Genomic DNA, 26,039 nt, shown 5'->3' with positions numbered 1-26,039 from the left:
CCTGAACTGCTCACTTGGGTAATTGCAAGCTAATTTAGCATCATAAAGACACTGCTCTTGCTGGTTTTAGGTTATGAAATGTTATTGTTCAACTGGTAGAAATTGTTTTTCATTCACAGATTCAGTAGAATTTACCTCTACCCAAGTACAATTTTTGATGTTACTTACCCAGAACTCAGTCGTATCAGTTGATCACCCTCCCCCAGTTACTTTAAGGAACTCAACGTTCTAACTATATGTGCTGCTAGATAGGATAACTATTATGAATTACTTGAAGAATTTAAGCTCACAAAATGAATGACATTCGCTAAATCCTGATTGTAAGTTTCTGCCTGACTATAAATTTCTCTGTGAGTGTAATATAATTTGGACAACTGGAAAACTCATAAATGTCTTAATACAGCATAATGAAGTTTTTTTTAGGCTGCTTTGTATTCTTATTGTTAATTACAACTTAACCTTAGTTCGGAGAGCTCGTTCCCAGCATTGCTGACCACTGCATAGTTTGAGAAAAGAAAAGGCATTGAAGGGGAAATGTTTTTTGCAACATGTCTTGAGTAGTAATTGTGCAAACTGGCAGATAAAAACGATCTGCAATGGAGCACAAAGGGGGAAATGTGTACATGGCACATGTCCCAGCCAAGCTCTGTTTTCACAACATTCAATGCAGGATAAATGGGTACTCTGTCCTGATGTTCTCATGTCCAGTAATGCTGACTCAGGCTGATTTGCTTATAAAGTACCAGGCTGTGTTGCCATAAATGGTAATGAAGCAATGAAAGTGACAAAATCTGATTCACTGATACTAGTTGCTCATTGACTCATTTTAAAGCTAAGTTTAAGAAATCAGTCTCCTGAGTAATACAAGATGTACTGTATTAAGTTGAGGAAGCATTGATTTTTTTTAAACCGATGGACTAGTGATTTTTTTCACTAGTCTGTACCACATGATTGGATTGAATACGTTAATGGGTTGGAGAGTTTTCAAAAATGTAAAACACTGAGCAAGGGAAGGTGTATGAACAACTTATTCATTGGTTTTTAAAGTTGACTGAGAGTTGGCTTTAGTTGCTATATGTATGATGTATTACAATAATTTTCCCATCTGGAAATATTAATATAACTAGATGAAAATTAAACAGACAATACATGATTTCCAGTCCTCAAAATTGTATGAAGTCACTCAATCCATTGTTTATCAGGACTTTTGCATAATATAGGCAGAAATCATGAAGAAATTAGGCCAAAATAATCGCTGATGCTTCAAATCTATTTCTTTCCAGGCTACACATGAATCTGAAGCCTTACATATGGCTTTATTTCCATTTATTGATTCATTATGTTGATAAGTAGCATGGGTTTCCACCTAACTTTTTTAAAAAAGCTAATATAGAGCTGCTTTACTATTAAGATTAGATTGCCTACTTGCTCTAAATCATTCTATTTAAAAGTAAAGCTAAACTGATCTCTATATTGCAGAGCAGTTGTGCAATATCTAACAGACAATTACAATAACTAATCACTTTCATCAGTTTTGGACTTGGAATGCAAGAGGTCATAGATAATTAGGAAAATAAATCAAAATTTAATTTTGAGTACTGAAAGGAAAAATTACTACATTCAACTAAATATTTTTGAAAGGTAGTGTATCCTCCAAGATTCTTGCTTCAGTTTCAACACTTACTTTGCAGTTGGATACCAAAAGCATGTAACCTATGTCTTATTTATTTACTGAAGGTTTTGTGATCTAACACAGTGCTGGTGAATTAACTTTTTCTTCTATTTACAGTGTGTTTTTGCCCCCTTTTTAAAGATGAAGTGAAGGTATTTGTTTTCTCATTTCAGCCCTCTGTCTTCATAGTCATACTTTATTGATCCCGGGGGAAATTGGTTTTCGTTACAGTTGCACCATAAATAATAGATAGTAATAGAAATACTACTATTAGTAAATAGTAATAGTCATGGAAATAATAAATAGTAATGGAATAGTAATTTTTATGGTCATATAAACAAAACTCTTTCCATATCTACAGTTATTTAATCAAGAATTTTAAAAATTGCCCTTGTATACAGCTAATGTTAAGTTTCCTCTATTAAATTAGTTTGGAGAAATAGTGTAACAGTGGTGGTTAGATTTACATTGAAAGGAATGCTGGTTTGAAACCTCCATCTTCAGAATCAGATTTATTTACAGCCTTTGTAGATTTGGAGAACCAAAGAAACCTGTACTGTACATCAAGTAGAAGAAAACCTTTCTATACCACACAGCAGTTGGCTCCAGAGTATAGATTAATAGAAGTTGATCATTATTTTGGACAGAAGACCAGAATGCAACGTAATATGTGATTAAACAAATCGTAATGGAGACAAATCTATTTCTAACCTCCTGCAAAGTATTTGGCTATTCACAAGATCATTTCATGACTGCCAAGTATTAGAAGCCTCTCTCCATGAAGAAGATCAAAATACATTAAGCCATATTTAAGTTTTCAGTAAAATTGCAAAACTTCTAAATGTAGTGTCATGGCATGTTCCCAGAAGCTGCAGACATAATGTAATCTCCTATCTTCAGATGACAAAACAATCTAACTTGCCAGAGTTTAGAAAGCTACCCTTGGATGCCTTGCTGTTGTCTGAAGCAGCTACTCTAATGCAGCACCATAACATGGAAATGATGTTGTGTGGAAGAGGCATTTTTGGATGAAGCATTACTGTACTATTATTTCTATTTTCCCCATGAGCCTTTCTGTGTAATAATTTTTGAAAATACTTTTCATTAGTGCTTGATACTAGGTTAATGCCATCCGAACTACATTCAGCTTTCACAAACCAGGAGTTGTTCTGTAAATAATTCTCCAGTGCATCTCATGTTCAGTAAATATAGTAGAATCATTAAATGTTATAGCTCAGTACCAATTTATTCAATATAGTGGATTCCAATTGATCCCTCGGTTAATTGGGGCAGCTGCTTATTTGGGCCAACTCTTAAGAACAGAAACTAATCAAGAAAATAGCTGGATTCCCTTCATTTACTTGGGATGCAATGCCACTTAATTTTGGCAGCTTCTAACTAGTGTCAGTTGCATGCACTTGTGTGATACTACGCAGTGCTTAGAGTGAACAGTTGTTAAATAGCGTCGGTTGTGTGTGTTTGTATTCAAAAAGCGCTGATTTTTGTCGCTGATGGTTGCTGAGAAATGAGCAGTATGATAATTCTGAACTGTTTTGCTCACAGCGTTTTCACGCATTCAGGCATAGAGACGCCAGAAACAGCTGGGAGTGAAAATGAAACCATTTCACTGCTAAAAGTTGGAAACCAAGAAGAATTTGAAGGTATTAACAATCATCTTGAATGTTAAGTGAAAATCAAGATTTGGAGGATATAGTCATTGAAAGAGGTCAATCCAAAGAAGACGGCAGCATACACTGGATTAAACACTAATAGTTTTATAGTACTCTAGTAATATTGATAGTGCTGTTATTTGTTCTATTTGTCATTTAAATACATACTTTATTACTCAGTAAAGTGGTAGTTTCTCTTTTTTGTACCTTTTTTATGTTTTAAGTTTCCATTAAACTTTGGCTAATTGGGCCAAAATGTACTGGTCCTGATATGTCCCAATTAACCAGAATCCACTGTATTCCAAATTTGTGCAACCATCCAGTCTAGCCACACTCTTTAGTACATTTGTCCATGTCAAACTAGGGTGGCCTACTTTCTAGGAAGCGGTTTTTGCTGTGCTATTTGTTTAAAGAAGAGTTCCTACTTCTAATTGTACTCTTGTGTAAAATTCTCTTTCACTTTTATTAAATCTTTTTGCTCTATTAATATGCCTTTTCAACTGACAAAGTCCATCACTATTTATTACCCTTCATCCTTTTTCTTAAACTTCTCTATCTCATCCCTCAACATTTTATTCTCTACTGAAAAACATCTTTAACTTCTAAGGTCTCTCTTTGACCTTTTATGCTTCAAGTTTCCATTGAGCTTGTACCATTTTGCAGTGGGCCACACAGTATTTCCTATGTGTTCTTGCTAAAACCTTATACCATTTCAAGATTGTCCTGATTTTTATATTCAGTGTTGCTATTTTTAAAATCTAAACCATACAACATGGCAATTCATATTTCCTTCAACTGTCTTTGATAAATTTCAAAAAGGGGATTCCTTGAAGGTGCCATCCCTCACCAAAGACCCTCTCCACCCAGAACATACCATCGTATTACTACCATTGAGGAGGTAGTACAGGAACCAGAACACCTGCACTTAATGATTCAGAAACAACTTTTTCCCTTCCACCAACAGATTTTTGAGAGGTCCATGAATACTATCTCATTTATCCACCTTTTAGCACTATTTATTTAGGGGTGTTTATAATTTTTGTCTTTGCACTGTACTGTTGCCACAGAACAAGCTTTGTCATTTAACTAACTGGTAATCTAATTCTGATCTGCACAAAAAGTGTGCATTCAATTTAAAATCTTTCTTTGGATAATTTAGGAAGTATTGGACCAATTTCAAGTTTTCACATTTTTCACTAATCATACATATAGAAACATAGAAACCTACAGCACAATACAGGCCATTTGGCCCACAAAGCTGTGCCGAACATTTCCTTGCCTTAGAACTACCTAGGCTTACCCACAGCCCTCTGAGGCATTATTGGATCTGAGTTAGAGACATAAGCTTTCATTTATGGTTGATTTATTATTTCACTCAACCCCATTCTCCTTCCTTTTCCCTATAACCTTTGACGCCCTTACTAATCAAGAACCCATCAAGCACTGCTTTAAATATATCCAATGACTTAGCCTGTACAGTCATCTGTGACAATGAATTCTCAGCATTGCCACCGTCTGGCTAAAGAAATTCCTAATCTGTTTTAAAGGGAAGTCCTTGTATTCTGAGACTGTACCCTCTGTAGGTGGTTTTCTGATGGCATAAGAAGACATACAGCTTATCAGGTCCGTGCCAGCGCTCAAATCAGCCCCATTTATTGCACCCTCAATTTTTAATTCTTCTTTGCCATCAATTTGACCCTGAAATTTTCCTGCCACCTACCTACTTAGAGGCAAATCTCAGAAGCCAATTAAGCTAACAGTTAACCCCTTTGAGATCTGAGAGGAAACTGGACAAGCTTGGGACAACTTGCACAATCATCTGAAAGAAGTGAAAACTACATGCAGCACAGAATTGGGATCAAATCTGGGTCACTGGAGTTGTAAAGCAACTTCACTAGCTGTTCAGACATGAGGAAATCTGCAGATGCTGGAAATCTTGTGTGCGTTCACTAACTGTTGATCTGTTTGCTTTTGGATACTCTGTCTCTGCAATTATCCTAACCATGAAAGTTACTATTTAAATGCAGAAAGCAAAGTGCTGGAAGTACACTGCATTTCGTGAGGTGAGAAGTTGTCGTTTTGGGTCAGTGATCCGTATCTAGAACAAGAGAAATGAGGGGCGCAGATAAGTGTTTTAAATTGCAGACGTGGAAAGTACAAAGGGAATGATTGTGATTGGATAGAGATCAAGTTTGTCCCATACCTTTAGCGCTATCCAGTTGATTAGTGAAAGCAAAGAAAGAATTAAAGTAATAACCAAGAATATGCTGGAATTGAGAGGCAGGGCACTGCAGTTGCTGGAAATGCCCAGCAGATCTGGCAGCATCTACAGTGAGTGCATGACCAACTTTAGTCAAACAGCAAAAGCTAGTTATCTGAAATACTGTAATTACACACACAAAATGCTGAGGAATAGTTGCAGAAAATTGTGAAATTATTCAGCTCCATCATGGGCATCAGCCTCTGTAGTATCCAAGGCATCTTCAAGGAGTAGTGCCTCAAAAAGGTGACATCCATAATCAAGGTCCTCCACCACCGAGATACTGCTGCCAGACATAAAACAAATTTCACAACATATGCTGGTGATATTAAGCCTGATTCTGAATTCACTGTTAACCTCTGATCTTCAATGTGAATGAATGGAAGAGGGTCTTTGGCTAGAAAGTGTTGGAGCCCAAAAGTGCAAGAATGACAGTGGGATAGAGTATTAATGACAGGTGATTGACACCCCTTGCAGACTGAACAGAATTACTCTGCAAAACAGACAGTCTGCTTGATTTTTTTAAAGAAAAGACCACATGATCACATGCCATATACTAGATTAAAAATGATGCAATCACTGACATAATCCAATCTGAATTTGAAATTACTTCCGTATTTGACTCGACCCGGTGGATTTTGTAAAGTAGAGAAATAACTTGCAATGCTGTACCAATGTTGGTCTTCACAAATATTGGGGCACCTTCAATGCCCTGATAGGACCCAGTCAGGCCAGCAAGATCCAAGCTGGCCCAATCCCTAAATGTTATTGTAAAAAGTACATGGAGCTTAGAAAACAAGAAAAAAAATTAGGAAAATAGAGGGCTATGGGTAACCCTAGTAATTTCTAAGGTAAGGACATGTTTGGCACAACTTTGTGGGCCGAAGAGCCTGTATGGTGTGTAGGTTTTCTATTTTATGGCAGAATGTACACTCAAAGTTGTAAAATTGGTCGTCTCCATCTTGGGTACTAGCCTCAAGTAGTATCCAAGATATCTTCAAGGAACAGTACCTCAGAAAGGTGGTGTCCATTATTAAGGACCCCCCCCTGCCCCCAAATCACCCAGGGCATGCCTCTTCTCACTGTTACCATTGGGAAGGAGGTGCAGAAGCCTGAAGGCACATACTCAACAGTTCAGGAACAACTTCTTCCTCTCTGCCAAATGGTTCATAAATGGACATTGAACTTGTGAACTCTGTCTCACTATTTTTAATATATTATTTCTGTTTTGCACTATTTTTGATCTAAGTATTTAATATACATGTTTATACTTAAATTGATTTACTTATTTTTTCTTTATATTATGTATTGCGCTGTACTGCCTCTGCTATGTTAACAAATTTCACAACACGTGCTGTTGATAATAAACCTGATTCTGTTTCTGATTCAGCCCAAACCAGGCAATCGTTGTCAAGTCCAAATAAGCTAGCCATTGAATTTGCACCGCATTGTCTGTATTTTATAGTTGTTTGTTTCTCCCAGTAATGTACTGTGTATTAGAATCAAGTTAATTATCACTGACATGTGTTGTGAAATTTGTTGTTTTGTGGCAGCGATAGAGTGCAAGACATAAAAAAAATTTACGACATTTCAAAAAAATAAATAGTGCCAAACAGTAGTGAGGTAGTGTTTGAAGTGTTGAGGAATCTGATGGCTGAGGGGAGGAAGCTGTTCCTAACAGAATGTGGGTCTTCGGGCTCCTGTACCTCTTCCCTGATGGTGGTAATGAAAGAGACATGCCCCAGGTGGTGTGGGTCTGCAATGATAGATGCCACCTTTTGAAGATCTCCATTGTGGGTACATTAGTGCTCGTGATGGATCCGACTGAATCTAGAGCCCTCTGCAGCCTGTGCATTGGAACCCCCATACTTGGTGGTGGTGACGCAGCCAGTCTGAATGTTTTCCGTTGTACATTTGTAGAAATTTGTTAGTTTTCGTGACATACCAAATCTCTTCAAACTCCAAAATTAATTTGTGACAACTTAATCATAGTGAACTATTTCAGAATAATTCACTGTATTTAGTTTTATTGCATATCAATCTTGATTGTAATGAGATGATGCTGATATCTGTCCTTTGGTCCATTTCAATTTAATGATGTGGTGATACATGCAAATTAAAACAGTGTGATATGTTAAAGCTATCTTTCTTTTTAAGAAAATTGAGAGGTATTGAACTTCCAAAGTTATACATTCTGATAAAGTGAATGCAGTGAAAATGTTTGTGCACCAGCAAACAGTTTAACATAAATGACAAAAATAAGAAGAGCAATGAGAATTTTAATGGTAAAACCTATCTTGAATATTTTTCAAAAGCATGCTGGAGCATATTAAAAACTTACTTGGATATATACTTGGAAAAGAGGGGCAGGGGAGAGAAGTGTGATTGGATATCTTTACAAGAACTGCTGAGTTAAAGTTCCTAATACTGTGAATTATTTGAGATAAAGCTAACATCTCAAAATTCCTATACTGCCTTTTCAACAATTGCAATACAGTTTAAATTATTCATTAATGTTATTGTACTGCATAGTTATTGAATAATTTGAATTATTGCTGCATTTCTTTGACAGCTTGCTGTCCGGCAAGACATGTGATACCTGTAGACATGCATGTGTTTAGATATTTAGCTAGGTCACCTACTGTCTGTTAATACCAAAAAAGTTCAGTAAGTAATCTTTGATTCATCTATAGATGAATTGCTGAATTATTGTTAGTTGTCGTTCTGTTAGCAGTTACATTTAATGCTATTAAAGATAAAAAGCCTGTTGGTCTAATATTTATCAATATATTGGAAAAAAATTGTGAATGGCTCTGTTGACCGTACTGTGGTGGAAGCGCTAGGATGCACGCATAATTCAAAGCTATCTCTTTCTAGGCATGGTATACTGTGCCTATTGCCATCCATTGCAATGAGTCATCAGACTACAGCTTGTACCAATGCAAAACTTCACATCCGCAACAAGTTAACAGTACTGTGATTAGAAGACTCATTTCTAATCTGGTTGGCATTTAGCTGCATCAGTCAAAAGGTTCATTCATTCAAGTGTACAGCCTGAATGTTAATAGCTATCCTGCTCATTTGTATTCGGTGCACAGCAGTACAGGGTCTTGACTTGTATAGATTGAGCTGGCTAAGAAGGGACTTTATCTGTTTTAAATAAAATTATAGGTAATTTGTGGTGTCAAGTTTTAAAATATTGAAACAACTATGCAAGATTTTGAAATTTTTGCTTTTCTGTCTTAAATTGTGGTGTAGTGTCAGCACTGACCTGTTGGTTTTCTTTCTTCCTTTGCCACTTTCTCTTTCCCCACCCTGTCTTCCCAACTCTTTTATTTGCAGTTTTGTTTTGATGCTGTCGTTGTGAGTCTTGCAAGGACCAGAACTTCACCTTTACCATGGCTCAGATCCTCCATCTTGAAATTCCAAATTTTGGGAACAATGTTCTGGGATGCCTGAATGAGCAGCGGTTAATGGGGTTATTTTGTGACGTCTCCATTGTGGTCAAAGGTCAAGCCTTCAAGGCACACAGAGCTGTGCTGGCTGCAAACAGCCTCTATTTTCGGGACTTGTTCAGTGGCAACAGTAAAAATGCATTTGAGCTACCTGCCACTGTGCCGCCTGCCTGCTTTCAGCAGATCCTTTCCTTCTGTTACACCGGCAAACTTACCATGGCAGCCAGTGAGCAGCTGGTGGTGATGTACACAGCTGGTTTCTTGCAAATACAGCGTATTGTTGAGAAAGGGACCGAGCTGATGTTCAAAGTGAGCTCCCCACATTGTGACTCTCAGACAGCCTCCACTGAAGATACTGGCTCTGAGCCGCAAAGCCCTTGCCCCCTCCAGCCGCCTGCTACCTTAACCGTTGTGTCCCCGGCTTTACCCATTCCACTGCTTTCCCGGGTGAAGAGCGAGCACTGTGAGCCAGATCTGATGGCACCTGGTATTCATGCTCTCTCAACAAAACGTTCACTGGAGACTAGCCAGCGTGAGAGTTCCAGTAACCAAAACTGTGCCACTCCTTTGAAGTTACCCAGAGTTTCCTATCCTGGAACATGGGGTGCTACAACTTTTGTACAACCAGTAAACTATGCTCCAGCAGAGCGCACAAGCCCAGGTGGAAGCAGTAATCAGACAACAGATAGTCCAACCTCTTACCATAATGAAGAAGAGGATGAAGAGGATGAAGCATATGATACGATGGCAGAAGATCAGTATGGACAGATGTACATCAAGGCATCAACAGCATACCATGGTAAGAAACGCTGTCTGGAACTAACTACGTTTGTTGCTAATTTGTTCATTTAAACTTTCTAGTGCTTTCCCGTATTTAGCAATTTCCTAATATTGCTGGGCTAAGAATGGAGTACTAGGCACATATCTGAGGAATACAAATAAGAAACAAAATGAAGAACATTTTTCAGTAAAAAGATTGTTATATGTGGAGTATAGAATATTAGTTTTCTGTAGAATATGAAACATTTTTCCTGCTTTCAAGCATTCAAAATTATTTGTGAATGACAGGATGTGACTCAATGGAACATAAAGTTGAATGCCATCATCAAACTGAGAACAGCTTATACCTAATCATTAATCTCAAATGGATTTAACTACAAATTTTCATTAAGATTTCTTCAAGAATATCTTTTTTCCAGTTTGTTTAACATTCTTGTATTTCAAGGTGATTGAAAAATAAACTTAAATATGCTCCTGCATCCATTCCACTTGTGGAACAAATTGAATGTCCTATCTGCTTTATTATCATGTATTGTAGTTTTAACCCTGCAGCTTATTTCTATTTCTTTTAGCGCAAGAGAAAGTTGGGCAGTTAACAAACCACATGACGGTAGAAAATCGCTCTTGTGTGCTTGTTCGTCGTGATTTAGTTGCACTTCCTGCTAGCCTCATCAGTCAGATTGGTTACAGATGTCACCCAAAGCTTTACTCAGAGGGTGACCCTGGTGAGAAATTAGAACTCGTCTCAGGTAAGAATGTAAAACTTTGATTGGTCAATTGTGAAGAAGGTACAGGGCTCAGTAAATTATTGAAAAATAAGCTATCATTAGACTGCTAATTAAGTTTTGGGAAGTTTGTTTATGCTATAGCCATTTCTGTAATCAGTTAGCTTTATCAAATGAGCCCTTTTTTTTTTGTTTTTGTTCCTAACTGCTATAAACTTATGTGAGTTCCAAATGAGGAAGAGATCCAAGAAATGGAACTGCTGAGAATGGTGATTGCAAGGTCCACATTGATCAGAAATTTATCCTAGATTTATTTTTCCCTTAACGTGAATGCAGTGATTTTCAATCCAATCCAGAGTTGAGTTGGTCATTTATGTGGCCTAAACTAGAGCTTGGTTCAACATCTCAGTCCTACTTGCAGTTCTCTTTGGCTGCAGAAGGCTGATTTCATTCCATTTGAATCCACACAGGTCTCCATTGCCCATCAAAGTCTTTCCCTAAAAGAGCACAATGATTCTAAATTCTCGTTACTCTTTCAACTTTGTCCTTTGTTCTTTTTCTTCAATTTACTTTGACAACCATGCCTTCTGTTGCCAAAAAGTGTGGTTCAAAAATGCTTTAGAACTCTCTTCAGAAATCTACTTATTTTTCTGCCTGCCCTGCATAAGCTGCACCTAGCTTGACCTGAATTTCAATTGCCCATACTTAGTCTCCTAACGGCGTAGGGTCTAAATCTGAGTTTCCATAGGATAATCTTTTCCATATCAAAAATATGATATGAATGCAAGTTATTCTTTCAAGCCTTTTATCCAGACTCATGAGGCTGTTTCTGAATATTTTGTGGAGTTTCTCCTGCAAATTTTATCATTGTAGTTTCAGCACAAGGTTCCTAGAACTAAAAATAACTATTTTGTGTTTACACAAAGAATATAAAGTTCTAATAATCCTGGGCAACTCTTTGACTTTTGTATACTGGGTGGTTAACTTTTTTTTATTCATAACTTTCTTTTACCAATGATTATTTCAAGGGACAGGTGTTTCTACCAAGTGGAGATGAGAATCCTAGTCTGTATTCCACTCAAGATAAGAGGAATTAAGAAATTATCATTTATGTGCAATACAAGTATAGGTCTGCATCACCCTAGTGTGATATTTGTGCTATTCTTTTCTGGTTTCAGTGGATTAAATTATGATCCATCAGAGGTTAAAAAAGCAAATGAAAATGTACTTGACTTTGTTTTGAGTTTAAAAGGTTCCAAGAGCAAAGTGAACATTTGAAAGCTGGAATAATTGCTATTATTATCTTTTCATACTAATTAGCAAGCACCTGCAAGTTCATGGGCGATATCTTTAGGCCGTGTTTGTCTAGATCTCTTGTACCTCTTGATTCCAGGCAAGCTTAGTGCATCAAAACACTTCAGACTAGAGTGTGTTGTACGAAAATCATTTTCATAATTATTTTTAAACATGTTGTAGAAGTTTGTTGGAATAATTATTTTTAATTATTATACGGTAATCTGATTTTGTCATTTAAATCAGTTGCTTGAGCACAGAGTACAGTAAGTTTTAAATCCCCTTGTATTTTAGCTAGTTGTAAGGTGCAACAGACATCACATTGTTAGATTTTAAAAAGTGCTAAATACTGAGCATCTCTACTGAATAGATGTAGTAGATGTTTATTAAATATCCAGTTGATGAGATTTTACTTAATTCAAGGAATTTCTGGGGTAGCACACTTACAATTGCCTGCAAATCTTTCACCTTACTCCTCGTAACTTTTTTCTTGCTTTTCTTGCATGGATATAGATTTCAATAGTGAAATTTCTAACCTTAAAGGAGGCTTTACATTTGTTTTCTCTGTTGGCTCCCTCAACAGTAATGGAATTTATGACCTGGTGGATGTTAAACATTCCACATAAAGGAAAAATACTACAAAGCATACATACCAAGCCATAAAAACTAATTTAAAAAAATGCTTTTCTGACACATGAAGTTGAGGAACACTTCTTGAAATATTGCAATTTTAAACAAAGTTTTTTTTGGGGGGGGGAAGAAAATGTGCAGTGAATAGGTTATTAATTTAATCTAAATTGCAATGTTGTGTTATCTTGTTTACATTTTTAAATGGTTGTAAAGCCTGTTAGCATATTTTAAATTAACAAACCAAGTCACACCAATACATTTTTACATTTGCATATAAATAACAAATATGTCAACTCATGATTCAACTGACCCACCCACCAGTACCATGTAAAGGACTCACTAAATGGAATGTTTTCTAGTTGTCGCGACTGTGCAATTGCATCCATTCTCTTTCATTTATTCCAGGTCTCAACATTTCTCTTGATTGAAAGATAATTTAAGGCGTTCACATTGAAGGAAGCCAATTGACTCTCACTGATGTGGTGTATATTATATGCAGAATGTAATGGTTGCTTTGATAACTTACCAAACCACACCCCACCCATAAGAAGGGAAAAGTTAGTGAGAGCATGGGAGCACCAACTTCTAAAAGTCACAAATAATCTCAATTTTAAATGCTGACTCCAATTGCTTCGTAGTTATTGATTCACAAATCTTCAACACTTCTTGCTAAGAGCACTTTTGGAATTCCTTTAAAGGAACGCCATTGTTACTTGAGCAGTGGTGTGCAGTGAATGTCTTCAAGTCCTCAGGAAAAGGTGATAGGTCCTAGAGCAGAGTAAGCCATTTGACGTAATGCTTCACTGAGACAAACACCAAATCTATTTGGCCTTCCCTGCCTGGTCCCTCATACATGCTGAATTCTCATTACTGCAATCTGGTCTTAAGGTGGAAGGAAATGTTGCAAATGAGACCATCCACCTTTTTCTGGAATATACATTTGCTAAGTTATTCAGGAAACATGTACAATAGTCTCTGTCAAGATTCATCCTGAGCAGATGTTTAACACTGGGCCCTTGCTGCTGTAGATTTTTCAAGGTGAAATCCCATCCAATTACTGACTAGGTCTTTGTCTACTCAAATGAATACCTACAGGGAACATAATGAGAACACTTGAATCATGGCTCCTGACCTTTAAAATCTACTCCTCAGCTTTTTTTCTCTAGTCCTGCCAAAGGGTTTCGACCCGAAACACCGATTGTACTCTTTTCCATAGATGCAGTCTGGCCTGTTGAGTTCCTCCAGCATTTTCTGTGTGTTTCTTGGATTTCCAGCATCCGCAGAATATTTCTTGTTTATTGATAACCTTTACTTATTTATACCTTGTCTTTCTAAAATCAAATAGTAACAGGTTTAGAATGACTCCTATTGTAATTATTTGTAGTTAATGTCTGAGCCACATTTAAGTGATCTCTTGGGTTAAGGTGAACAATATTGCATCAAAAGCACTGGCAGTCAGCTTCTGTGCCAACCCTGCTGATTCTCCTGTGTCTGCTCCCTGTTGTCTCTAGTTCCCAGTGTTGGCTCTGCAAACCTTCGTGAGACCCTGTTCATGATGAAAAGGATTGGAGGGTGAGAGAAATGTGTTCCTGCAGAAGGGACTAGTTTCCATGTGCCATACCTCCTATAACGGGAGGTTATTTATCTTGTGTGGCACATCCCTGCTTGTTTCTGGAGAACAGCCTGTTAATGTGCAGCATCTGTTTGCTCCAAGACAACCACAAGTTACTCTTGTGACATCCACATTTCCATTTAGTTATGACTGGCATTGAACTGCTATCTTATGACATATTGCTGTTACTTCAAAGCTTTAAACCTTTCCCTTGCAGATTAGGCAGATATCCAGCTGTGTTAGAGCAAGAATGCACAGAAACAAAGATTTGATATGGCCTCTGAGCCAGTAAGTGCTGAGTGAAGGGAATGACACTCGCTGGTCCCTACCACAATATGTATCGCATCCAGAACGGAGCTCTGTGTCCTTGCTCAGCATACCAACTGCCAGAGCTTGGATACCGTCCAAATGGATGTGTGTTTTTTGACGCCAGCCTTAACAATGAACTATCTTGTGCATTCCTATCTGCTTTTTTTTTTAACAAGTGCATCCAAATTGTGGCCCTTATTTGAGTCTGGTCCACAACAGATATTTGCATCTTGCATTCTCCCCCTTTCTTCTAACACCAAGACCAGTCCCCATCCCAGCTTCCTGATGCCAGTCTGCCAGCTATTTTGCTCATTACTTGTTATGTTAGTCTGTGGGGTGTTGGATGTGGTGCTGCATTGTACTTTTCTTCAGTTGTTTCTTACACCTCCATTCTCTTCTTTATCCCTTGCTACTCCACCCCCTCTGTATTTTATGGGGAGAGAAATAGTTGAGCTATCCTTTAAGAATGAACTAAGAGTTAGTTCAAAGTTAAAAGTAAAATTTTTATCAGAGCACCACATACAACCCTGAGATTCTTTTTTCCTGCAGGCATACTTATCAAATTTATAAAACAAGATCAATGAACAACAAACAGTGCAAATGCAAATATAAATAAATAGCAATAAATACTGAGACAATGAAATAAGATAAAATGTCCTTAAAGTGAGATCATTGGTTGTGGGAATGAGTATAGTTTTCCTCTTTTGGTCAAGGGCCTGATGGTTGAGGGGTAGTGATTGTTCTTGAGCCTGGTGGTGAGAGTCCTGAGGCATCTATACCTTCTACCTAATGGCAGCAGCGATAAAAGAGCATGGCCTGGGTGGTGAGGATCTTTGAAGCAAGCTGCTTTTCATGTAGATGTGCATAATGGTTTGGAGGACTTTTTAATTATATAATTATAGTGATGCAAGTTCAGATAGTAATAAGGGGCACTTGCTGTTGATTTTAAGTTAGCGAGGTAGCAATCACAATGAAACATTATTAATGACTGTATTTCATAGATTACGGGTGACTGGCCTTCAGTAATCATTGGGTGCAGGATATTGATTTGGATGGTTGTGGTATTCATGAGGCGCTCCCGACTCCTGCCTCCTTGCCTCCTATGTAGCTAACTTTACCTGAGGCAAGTAATGATGGATATTGGGTAAACTTATCATTATCTATTTTGAGGCTTGACCTCATAGAGCAGATTCTGAAGGGGATTAAATTCAAGGTTGGATGAAGGTGGAGCGTATTCTGCCTTATTACTTTGGGAATACCACTCCTAGCTCTCATTATCCCAGTTATTGTATTTCAAGGGAATTGTATGGTGTGTTATCTGACTGTGTACAACTTAGAGGTGCCTAAGTGAGTTTTTTTGCTCTTTTTAAAGAAAACGAGAAATTTTAGTTCATTTGAGGTAATTAGTTCTCCTATAGAATACCATGAAACATCCTGATAATCTTTCATTTCAGTAGAATATTATCTGTGTCAGTTGTTTCTGGAACAATTCAACCACAAGTAAAGCTATGGACTACAGTGATTTAATGCATTTCTGCTTTGGCAGGTTCTGGAGTTTATATCACCCGAGGTCAACTGATGAACTGTCACCTGTGTGCTGGGGTCAAACACAAGGTTCTCCTCCGCCGCCTACTTGCTTCATTCTTTGATCGGTGAGTAACAGATTCCTGACCACACCATCTGGTTTAACCTTTCCATGTTTGCTTAGCCAGCAAACTTTAGGTTTTCTAAGGGTAATCAGTTGGTTTTGATTATTTTGCAGCAACACACTGGCAAATAGCTGTGGGACTGGAATTCGCTCCTCCACTAGTGACCCCAGTAGAAAGCCTTTGGATAGCAGGGTCTTGAATGCAGTAAAATGTAAGTAGCAGTCAATAAATTATTCTTAAAATGAAATGAATATTCTTAAAAATGAAGGCAGGAAATGTACTCAAAGCTGTAGGGTTTTATTTATATATTTACATGATATATTTACATTTTAATATAATATGTATTTACAATATTTACATTAATATTGACTTAAAGAACGAGAATTAGATAATTTTGTTGTACATGCTTCAATTTCCCCACCCCATGTTCTTTTACTACTACTTGTAAGGTCTGTAGGTTTGACTATAGTAACACGAGGACTCCCATGTCTCTTTGCACCTCTGATTTCTAAATTTTCTCCGCATTTAGAAAATAGTCTTCACCTTTATTCCTGCCATCAAAGTGTGTGACAATATACTCCGACACTGTATCCTTTGCTAGTTCTCCCAGTCTGACGAAGTTCTCTGCAGACTCCCTGCTTCCTCAACACTACCTGACCTTCCACGTTGTCTCATCCACAAACTGTCACACAGCCATCGATTCCACCATCCAGGTCATTGACATGTGAAAAGTGGTAGCCCCAATGTCAATCCCAGAACATCAGCAGCCAACCAAAAAAGGCCCCCTTTATTCACACTCTGTGTTTTTTGCCAGTCAGTCAATCTTCTATCTATGCTAATACCGTTCCTGCAAAACCACGATCTCCCGTCTATTTTAGTAGCTTCATATGTGGCAACCTTGTCAGAGGCCTTATGAAAATCCAAGTAAACTACATCCACTGACTCCTTTGTTTACCTTGCCTGTTATTTTCTCAAATAATTCAGACAGATTTGTCAGCCAAGACCTCCCCTTAAGGAAATGATATAACTTCTGCCTACTTTATCGTGTGGCTCCACGTACCACAAAACTTCATCCTTAATAATGGACTTTAAAATCTTACCAATCACTGAAGTCTGGCTAACCAGCTTACAGTTCCTGTATTTCGCCTTCCTTAAAGAGTGGATACTTTTCTATCTATGGAATGCCTGTCGAATGATACTATTAAGTTTGTGGATAAGATGCAGTCTAATGAGCTGAGTAAACGTGATTTTTATGCACCAGAAAGCCATCTTTTGACTTGGAACCCATTAGCAAGCATTAAGGAGTGTCCTTCATGTTATAGTATGGGTTCAGAGTTCGCAAACAAATGAATTCTGTATTTAAAACAATTTTTATTTTTCTAGTGCTAAATTGTTTCCTTAATCATACCTTTTAAATCCTGTAAGTTTTGGTATTTCATGTTAAACTAAACTGCTGATTCTCTGCAGACAGAATGTTTTTAGTGAATAATATTTTGCATTTTTATTCACTATTTCTTTACTATTTTAACAGTATACTGTCAGAATTTTGCTCCCAATTTCAAAGAAAGCGAGATGAATGTGATTGCTGCCGATATGTGCACTAATGCTCGAAGAGTTCGCAAGCGCTGGTTGCCCAAGATTAAATCGATGCTGCCTGATGGGATGGAAGTGTACCGCACCGTTATTGGAGATGCTGGTGGCGGAGACAGCTTGGACCCAGAGCTGTATGGAACTGGACTGGCATTTGAGCAAAGTAGTCAAGCTGAAAAACGTAGTGATCCTGGGACTGGACTCAGTGAAAGAACAAACCCTGTAAGCATAGATGTGGAGTCCCCCAGCTCGAACCAGTCCTGTGAACAGACTGAAATGGCGGAGTCAGTAATAAGAGAAGCCACTGGCACTAATAATTTGGCCTCTGACACACCCAACACAGGTTCCACTTTCGATGAAGATGAAGCTTCTTCTAATAATAGATCTGAAACAGCAATGCGAAAACTGGATGGAGCATACGCAGGGACCGTGTGATGTTTTCACTGTCAAAAGAAAGCGCATCATGTTAATTGAAATGGCTTGCATGCATACTAACCCTCTCAACATTTGGCAGTGTTATTAAGCCACTGACCTGTACCTGTTGCCTGAACACATGACTTTTACCTTACCTGTATACAAGTTGCCATGAAGGAATGAAGACACCTTTTTAACAGTGAAATGGATGTTTCTAATTCAACTCGTCGGGGTGACACGAGTATGTAATCTCTCCCCACTGAAGACCATAATTATGGAACAGCAGGGTGGTTTGAAAATTACCCTTATTGCTGATATATATATCTGATCCTGATTGTTTTAGCACTGTTAGTCCATTAACAAACTCTTACATGGAACTGACCTCCTAAAAACACACTAACTTTGATGGGATTGAAAAGTAGAATTTGAAAGAAAATAATGTTGTCATCCATGTATCAATATCTGCTCTTTCAAAACGATGATGGCCAAGGTTACTACCACAGTGTGCACTAGCTTAGCTAGCTGGAGTTCAAATATTTAGTATAATCTGACTGATTATATTTTTTTCAGACACACACACACATATATATAATATTGCTGTAAGAAGAGTGACTGAATGACATTTGGCTCTGAATGAATCTTGAAGATTCCACTGATTGCTGGTAATGTTATGGTCATTTTTACCCTCTCAGAGGGCAGCTGTTTCAGGAACACGGGTTGGGCTTTAATCCTTCACTCATTCCTTGAAGTCAGGAGGTACTTGCTTTTGGGGTTGATTGTGGGAGATGGGGAAGAAGGCCAAACAGAACCTTAAAAAGAGCATACGAATACGTATTGCATAGGGTGTTTGCATGATGTGATAAGACTGAACATTGATCATGCTTAAGACATAGATTGTCATAAAATGTTACTTAGATTGTAAACATGTGGAACCATGTGCCTTAGACATTTGATTTACTTTTTCTCCCAAGAAAGAATGATCTCATCATATTTTGCTGATTGTTTTGTTAATTGTAAAAGAGCACCCATAGTATTTAAGTGACTTAACAGTATTTACGTATAAATACAGATTTGTTCACCAATGTGTGAATTTTCCAAATAGCTCCTCACTTTGTTTAAGTAGCACTGGCATGAACAATGCCGTTAATATGACTGTTGGCTAAATGCACTTAGTGGAAAATATTTTTGTTTTTCTTTTGATGAAATTGATCATTCCCCGAACAAAAGATTGCAGAAGTGCCATTTGAAAGTTTGGCTACATAACCCTTACAGCTTGAATACTGTATGTTGGGTTACACTGTTTTGATGCACTTTATTGTACATGGTAAATTATCAAAAGTTCTCATCAATCCAATATCTTCTTAAAATAGTAATATTTCATAGCCTGTCTACTTTTACTTCTGAAAAGCAAGTTGATTAATTCATAGCTTTTGTTTGCATTACTAAAACAAGACTTTGTCATTTGTCCATAAGGGGATAGCAATGATATCACTGCTTGAGGTCTCTTCCGAATACAGGTTTTCTTGCTTGTGGTTCATTGACATGTAATAAGATCTTTCTCCCTCCAGGTTCATGTTGTTAGATCACTCAAAGTCATGGGGCAGGCCAGTACATTTTCTTCACTTCTCTGCTCCTTTCCTGTAAAATACTTAAAATCACTGCATATGATCATCTGTTACTTTAAAAGCTGTTGCCCTTTTCAGTGTCATTCAGCCTATCTTATTGAGCACTTCCAGTCAGTTGCTGCTACAACACTGCTCCAAAAATGTCATACTTTTAATGCCACTGTTTTTGAGAGGAAAGACTGAGATAGGGTTTCATCCTTCCATTTTGAACTGTCAGAATCTGCTACAGCCTCCACTTCTTCTCTTCTCCCTTCTCTTTTGCCCCACCACACCCCTCCCCCACCCTTAGGAGTAGAGATTGAAGAAGGGACGTATATCTTCCTGCTCTTGTCATTTCAATTGCTTGGAGTGATTAAGCTATCCAGTCCTCTGTTCTGGTGTTCATCTTTCAAAATGACACTATTTCTACTTGGGATAGCGCCATGAATGCACTGTTGATTCGGTGATTGTGAATGTACAGTAAGTCTGAATTAAATGAGCTGCTGAGAAGCCCTGAAGGTTCCATTTGGAAAGTCTGTGGGTAAACAATTCAACTATACACCCTTCTATTTGAATAGGATAAGCACACAAGCTTGGAATTGAGAGATTTTTTTCCAGCCAAGTTGAATTTAATAGTCAAGTAGCAAATTGCTTTTGGAATAAACCATTTGCATATTTTTTTAAAAGTCTCAAAAGAGAGGAACTTGCACTCAGCAGTGTGGAACTTTTCCTTTGAGCTTGTTGGAATTGTCCGTTATCCACTTCACTTCAGCTTCCTCCCATCAATACAGTGGTTTAACAATCGCGGTTCCTTTTATAAGATGTTGATAACTCTAAAGCTGATGTAACTCATTTCTTTAAATTCTCCCCTTTCTCCTTGCCAACTGCAAACATCACCATAATCCCAGCATGAAAAATACATGTTTCAGACTAAATTGCTGATGTTGACCTTGAGCTGAATTGCCCAGCGCAATAACAAAATCTTAATCTCTGGAGATAAAATTTGTGGAACTTGCCATTTAAAAAAAAATGGGTAAATGATGAAACAGCATTGTCAGAAATATCACCAAGTATAGACACTGAAAATTTCAAAGTAAATGTTATGCCTTAATCCTTTGTGCTTGCATTCAGTTCAATGGAAAAGGAAGAGCTGTTTCATCTGGAGGAACAAGTTGTCTCCAAACTATAAAGTACGTGCTTTCCAGTTTCAAATTTGCACAGTGCCTGTGTTCAACCATTAGGATCAACAAGGCACCTTCACATTTCCAAAGGATAATTTGTTGGAATTGTTATTGCTTTGACTTTTGTTTTGACAATCTTGAACTTTTCTGTAATACTGAATAGCAATGAGATAATAGAAATCAAATCATAAAAGATGTATATCTGAAAAATACATGAACTGCTGAAGACAGTTAGTTTGTCATTTCTGGCTACACTGTTCAGGAAGGTGATTTGGCCCCATACTTTATCCTTTCGGGCTTAATAATCACATGTTCACTGGGGATTTTTTCAGAGAAGTGTGTTTTTCAAAGAAATTATTTTGTTATAAATGTGCCTCCTTTTACTGGCCTGAGGCAAGCAGTCTTGTATTACATTTTGAAAAGGGAGAGTGTCCTGGTTTGGATAGAGCTTTTATGTAGCTCGGTGGTTTACAAGCACCTTGTCTCCAAGAAATTCCTGTTGTCAAAAGTTTTGAATTTAAATGGTGCCTCACTATGTTGGGCCTGAATGGATATGATAATTTGATCCATAAACAGCAAGTAATTTGAAATATTAATTTAAAATGTCAAAACAAGTGCCACTTGGTAATCATGAATTGTGGTGCAGGTGGTTTAAAAATGTATCAGTATCACAATACATTTGATAGCGCTGAAGTATTTTGGTGGTTATGCTGAAATGTTTTAGAAAGACGTTAACTTACAGTCATTTCTTAAAGTTGATTATTGGGAATAGTATTAGCCTGATGATAAAAAGCAACAGTTGAAGTGGAATTAATGCAGCTCTAAATTTAGTGACCTGAGCTTTGACATGAGGGTTTTTGTATCCTTGAATCCCAAGTGTAAGAAAACTGATTTTTAACAAGAATTTTTCAGTTAACTGCAGAGAAACAATGAAATTACACTAATTAAACTACAGTAATCATGGATGAAAATTAAAACTGAACAGCTTCAAATTTCTGGCATTAAATACTAAGGATAAAATTTTGGAAGGAATGGAGGCAGAAGTGACATGGCAGATGAAGAATGAAGAAGCAAGGAGCATTCTGTGAACTTCAAAAAAATAACAAAAATTAGGAGAAAGTTTATTGTGAATCACCTGAACTAGCATTTTCTAACTGTCCTACTACTGACTAATGCTGCTGTCAGTACTCTGTTGAAAGACTTCTTTGATTCTGACATTTACAGGATCTAAAAATTGTCCCACTTAGTTTTCTGAATTCACCACTCAAATTTCACAAGTCTGATTCAGAAGAGAAGTATTTTCACGTGCTGTGAAAAAGGGTGCTTTTTTCTGCATGCACTTGTGAAGCATGTGAACCAACTAATATCTTTAAAGTTTATCAAATTTCACATGCTGGTTTGTCAGGAAGGTGAAAATGTTGTGCAGTTTTAGGCTTCTCTTTTTGCTCCACAATTTTTTTAAAAAGTAAAAATCATAGATGACATTTATGAAATTAAATGCATGTGTTAGATGATAACCCATGTATATACTGTATCTAAGGACTTTGTCTTCCAGGAATCTTTAACTTTAGTAGGATAGCAATTTTGCCTATATTAATTATCAAGCCTAGGTCTGTTTCCATCATTTGTCAGTAATTTCCATTAAGGAACCATTATATTCCTACAAGCAGTTGGGAACTTCTAGCCTTTTGAGAATATGTATGCATGATAGCATTTCATTCGGCATCAAGAAGCACTACTCACAAAGACTTTTTTAAATATTTTGAAACTACCTTTCATATTTTTGACAGCCCTAATGGGACCTTAAACTGGTCCAATTCCTTAACTGCTGGAACTCTGTACTGGGTGTTAGCAGGCATCAGACTGCAGTTAGCTTTCATTCACATCACGAATGTGTGAAACACAAACTTTTTAGTGATTCTTCTATCATTTCAAAAGTACAAGGTGCAGATGCTTTTGACTTAAGACTCTCAAATATTACTGATTTGAAAGTTTTAAATGTACTATAGATGTAAGGAAAAAAATGGTGTCCCAAGGAGTTGAATGGTCAGGATATGAAAGCTTGAAATTGTGACCGTAAATCTGTTCAATGTGGCTTTCAAATGCATTGGAACAGGGAAACTTCCAAGATGACAGACTTAAGATATCTCTAGATCTGCTGAATAAGAAGGACTTAAGAGAAGATATGCTGTGAAATCTAATCATTTAGATTAGTTTGCTGTTGAATTATTTGACAATTTTTTCTCCCTTTTGACCCTCTCTGGGCAGCTAGCATCTTCTCGCATGGCCAATATCCATGTGCAGAGTTGAATATCAAAAGCTTCAGGTGCATCCTTGTTACCACTTGACATCAATTCTCTGCTGAAGTGAGTTCAGCAGGAATCCTCACTAATCATTAACCTTGTTCCTCCCTGTCATGTGGACACAAGGCAAGCCTACTGTCATGGCTGAGTGAGCAATTGAACGCAGTCCATTAGCAAACATGCATCTCATTCCATGTTCCACAAAGAATAATTCGAAAAACTGCCCTATCATTAATATGAACAGGTTTAAGGAATAATTCAGGAAAGTAATGATCTCCAAGATCTTTAAAGTGCATGGGGTAGAGAAGTAGCCTGCGGGCTATTTTTATTTAATACTAAGCTTGTGTTTATACTGAGGCGCCTGTCACCACACCTCCAACCAAACCAGTTCTTTTATTTAATAACTGCCTCTTGTGAACTGAGTAATACTTTGTCCTTGTGCTGCAGTCAGTCCCTCTAATCAAAGTAAGTTTGATTTGAAAACTTGCCTTTTTCTTTTATTTAAATGACCCTAATAATACACCTGTATAAAAATGTGTCAGTATGAAAATGTTCATCATATCAGCAAAAATATAATTAACTTTTCTATTTGGGAGTCAATCATAAACCCTTCATGGTCTCAGAGCATGTCTTCTATAGGTATGTTTCAACAGACTGGTCCAAAACCTCTTCCCTGCCCATAGTGCAATATCTGACTGAGCAATGCCACGAGAGAGCAGTCAAACAAATACTTAAAAGACTGAGTGGTAACAAGATTATCGTCTGTTGTAACCTTCTGACACTCCAGTGCAATACTAAAGGACTATCAGAAGTACTGTTTTGCAGAAAAGGCTTTAAAACAAACCTTTGTTTAATGTAATATTCTGAAATTTTATTTCTATTTTGTGCTACTGTTTGGAAGAGGATTCAATTTTTATGGAACATTTCCCATGTCTTGAAAAACTTTCAAAAGCACTCATGCAAATCTGTTTTCATTTTGCTCACCCTGCCTCGAAGTTGTGAAGCAGATCTATCCAAATAGGAAATGCAGCTTTAATAGAAAGGTAATTAGAGAAACCCTGTTGCACCAAAGCAAACAATAAAGGCTTCAAGCTTGTGTTAACAAGCTTATCACGATGAAAGAAATGTTTTGTTTCTGTACACTCCTCTGGTTAAAGATGGGAAAGGTATTCATTGTGCACAAATGCAATTTGCCTGACCGGGTTTGTGAAAAATAGTTATTTTTAAATTACACTGTAAAATGTCTGAGCCATTTCAACACATTTGCACCTTTGAGTTCTAGGAAAGATTGTCTAGGTAGAGCTGCCTTACTGAAAATGGCACTGTTGGGACTGTTACTCCAGCAAGATGACTGTTAAATTCTGGGGCTGTTTCTAGATTTGGCCAAGATTTAACGTGTTCAATAAAAGTAACACACTTGAAAACTGTTTTTGTCACTGTCATACTTTTGGGCTGTTTGTTTTTATCTATATAGATTCAGCATGAGATTTCATTTTCAATTGCATGGATTTCAAAGGGGAAGAAGTCTTTGCAGTTTCATTGTGCTTTTGTAAATCTTTTTAAAATTGGAGGTGCTTTATTTCCACAAACTGCCTATAATTTTAGAACTGACTTGTGTTGACCTTGGATCAGTGGTAACACCATCCATGAATCAAAAAGTGCATGCCAGAGACATGGGTAGAATTCAGAATAATGTTCCACTGCACTATTAAGCACTGAACTGTTGTAAATTGAATGAGACTTCAGGCTAAATCCCTACTTCCAGGGAAGTTGAAGAGGAAAGCGCTACGAATCTTTGAACAAATATTTATTCTGTGATTTATTTATTTTGTGTTTATGCATATTTGCCACAACATTTTTCTACAATTCTTCACACAGCAACTTGTTATAATTTTGATTTTAGTGTGGTGAAGTATCCCAAAATGTATCATTGCAATATAACCAGAGGAAAATTAACCCCCAAGCCACATTTAGATATTCAGACAGATAATATTTCAGGGACACAGATTATGAAAGAAAATACTCTGCCTAAGTTCCTCTTCTGTTTCTGATAAAGTGTCAAGAGCTTGTCATTTTTAGAACTTCTATTTATGACTTATGATTTGTAGTCTCTACACTTAGAGTACTTTTTAAACTTCAAATTTATGAATAGTATACTGACTAGTCTGTTGAACACCCAATCTATACACCACACCATGATCAAGATGTAAACTCTTTCCCTCAATAGGTGTGGCACCTTCCCAGCATTTCATTCTCGATTGCCAGAATCCACCACTTTTTTTAAATGAAAAGCTGTATTTGGTCAGAAGAAGAGTGGGCATGCCTGTCAATCAGTCTTAATTATACTGTTCAGTGACTGCTCTTTAAATGGACTGCTATCAAAATAAATTTACTGGTTGCTGCATGTTACACACCCTGCCCCATCTCCAGTTTATGGCCTAGCATATGGAAAGAGGTACTCTCCCATGTTGGTTAAATGAAACTCGAAAGTGGCAACTCAGTAAGATGTGAAAGTGCCAGATTATATTTACAAAGATTAAAGGTTTTTAAAAAATATGAACAGTTCTTAAGGGATGCTGAGATTAGTACATGTTTTTATATGTAACTACAGGAGTTTTTGTGAATCAGGAGGCACCAGAGAAGTTCAGACCCAAGCCTGAACAAAAAATGCACATAACTGAAGAGCAATTGGGAGTGAGAGCTCTGACTGATCCTCGAACACTGAGAACAGTCTCGTTATGATTCTGCTGTTCTTTTAACAGGCCTTAAAGTTAGTTGTATTGCATGGACACAGCTCCTTCAGCTCAATTCATCCATGCCAAGTTGTCTGCCTGGGCTACTCCTGTTCGCCAATATCCCTCCAAGCATTTTCCATCCACATACCTGTCCAAA

General features: G+C 37.3%; 1 protein-coding gene across 6 annotated transcripts in view; it reads left to right on the top strand.

Moving 5' to 3' along the window:
- Positions 1–24,571, top strand: part of LOC140186246 (nucleus accumbens-associated protein 2-like) — a 60,328-nt gene extending 35,757 nt beyond the window's left edge. For 3 of the 6 annotated variants that reach the window (XM_072240276.1, XM_072240274.1, XM_072240278.1), the window contains 6 exons: positions 3,236–3,333; positions 8,945–9,856; positions 10,410–10,586; positions 15,953–16,058; positions 16,169–16,266; positions 17,587–24,571. In XM_072240276.1, coding sequence (XP_072096377.1) covers positions 9,001–9,856; positions 10,410–10,586; positions 15,953–16,058; positions 16,169–16,266; positions 17,587–18,080 — 1,731 coding nt within the window. In that variant the 5' untranslated portion in view covers positions 3,236–3,333; positions 8,945–9,000 and the 3' untranslated portion in view covers positions 18,081–24,571. Of the gene's footprint in view, positions 1–1,789; positions 1,825–3,235; positions 3,334–8,944; positions 9,857–10,409; positions 10,587–15,952; positions 16,059–16,168; positions 16,267–17,586 lie in introns of all 6 variants that reach the window. The other 3 variants (XM_072240277.1, XM_072240275.1, XM_072240279.1) reach the window with 2 other exon arrangements.
- The last annotated feature ends 1,468 nt before the right edge of the window (positions 24,572–26,039 follow it).

The sequence above is a fragment of the Mobula birostris genome, chromosome 22 (genome assembly GCF_030028105.1).
Source record: "Mobula birostris isolate sMobBir1 chromosome 22, sMobBir1.hap1, whole genome shotgun sequence".
In the NCBI taxonomy this organism is placed as follows: domain Eukaryota; kingdom Metazoa; phylum Chordata; class Chondrichthyes; order Myliobatiformes; family Myliobatidae; genus Mobula; species Mobula birostris.
The sequence above is the reverse complement of the archived record's forward strand: the minus strand, read 5'-3'. Positions and strand labels throughout refer to the sequence as shown.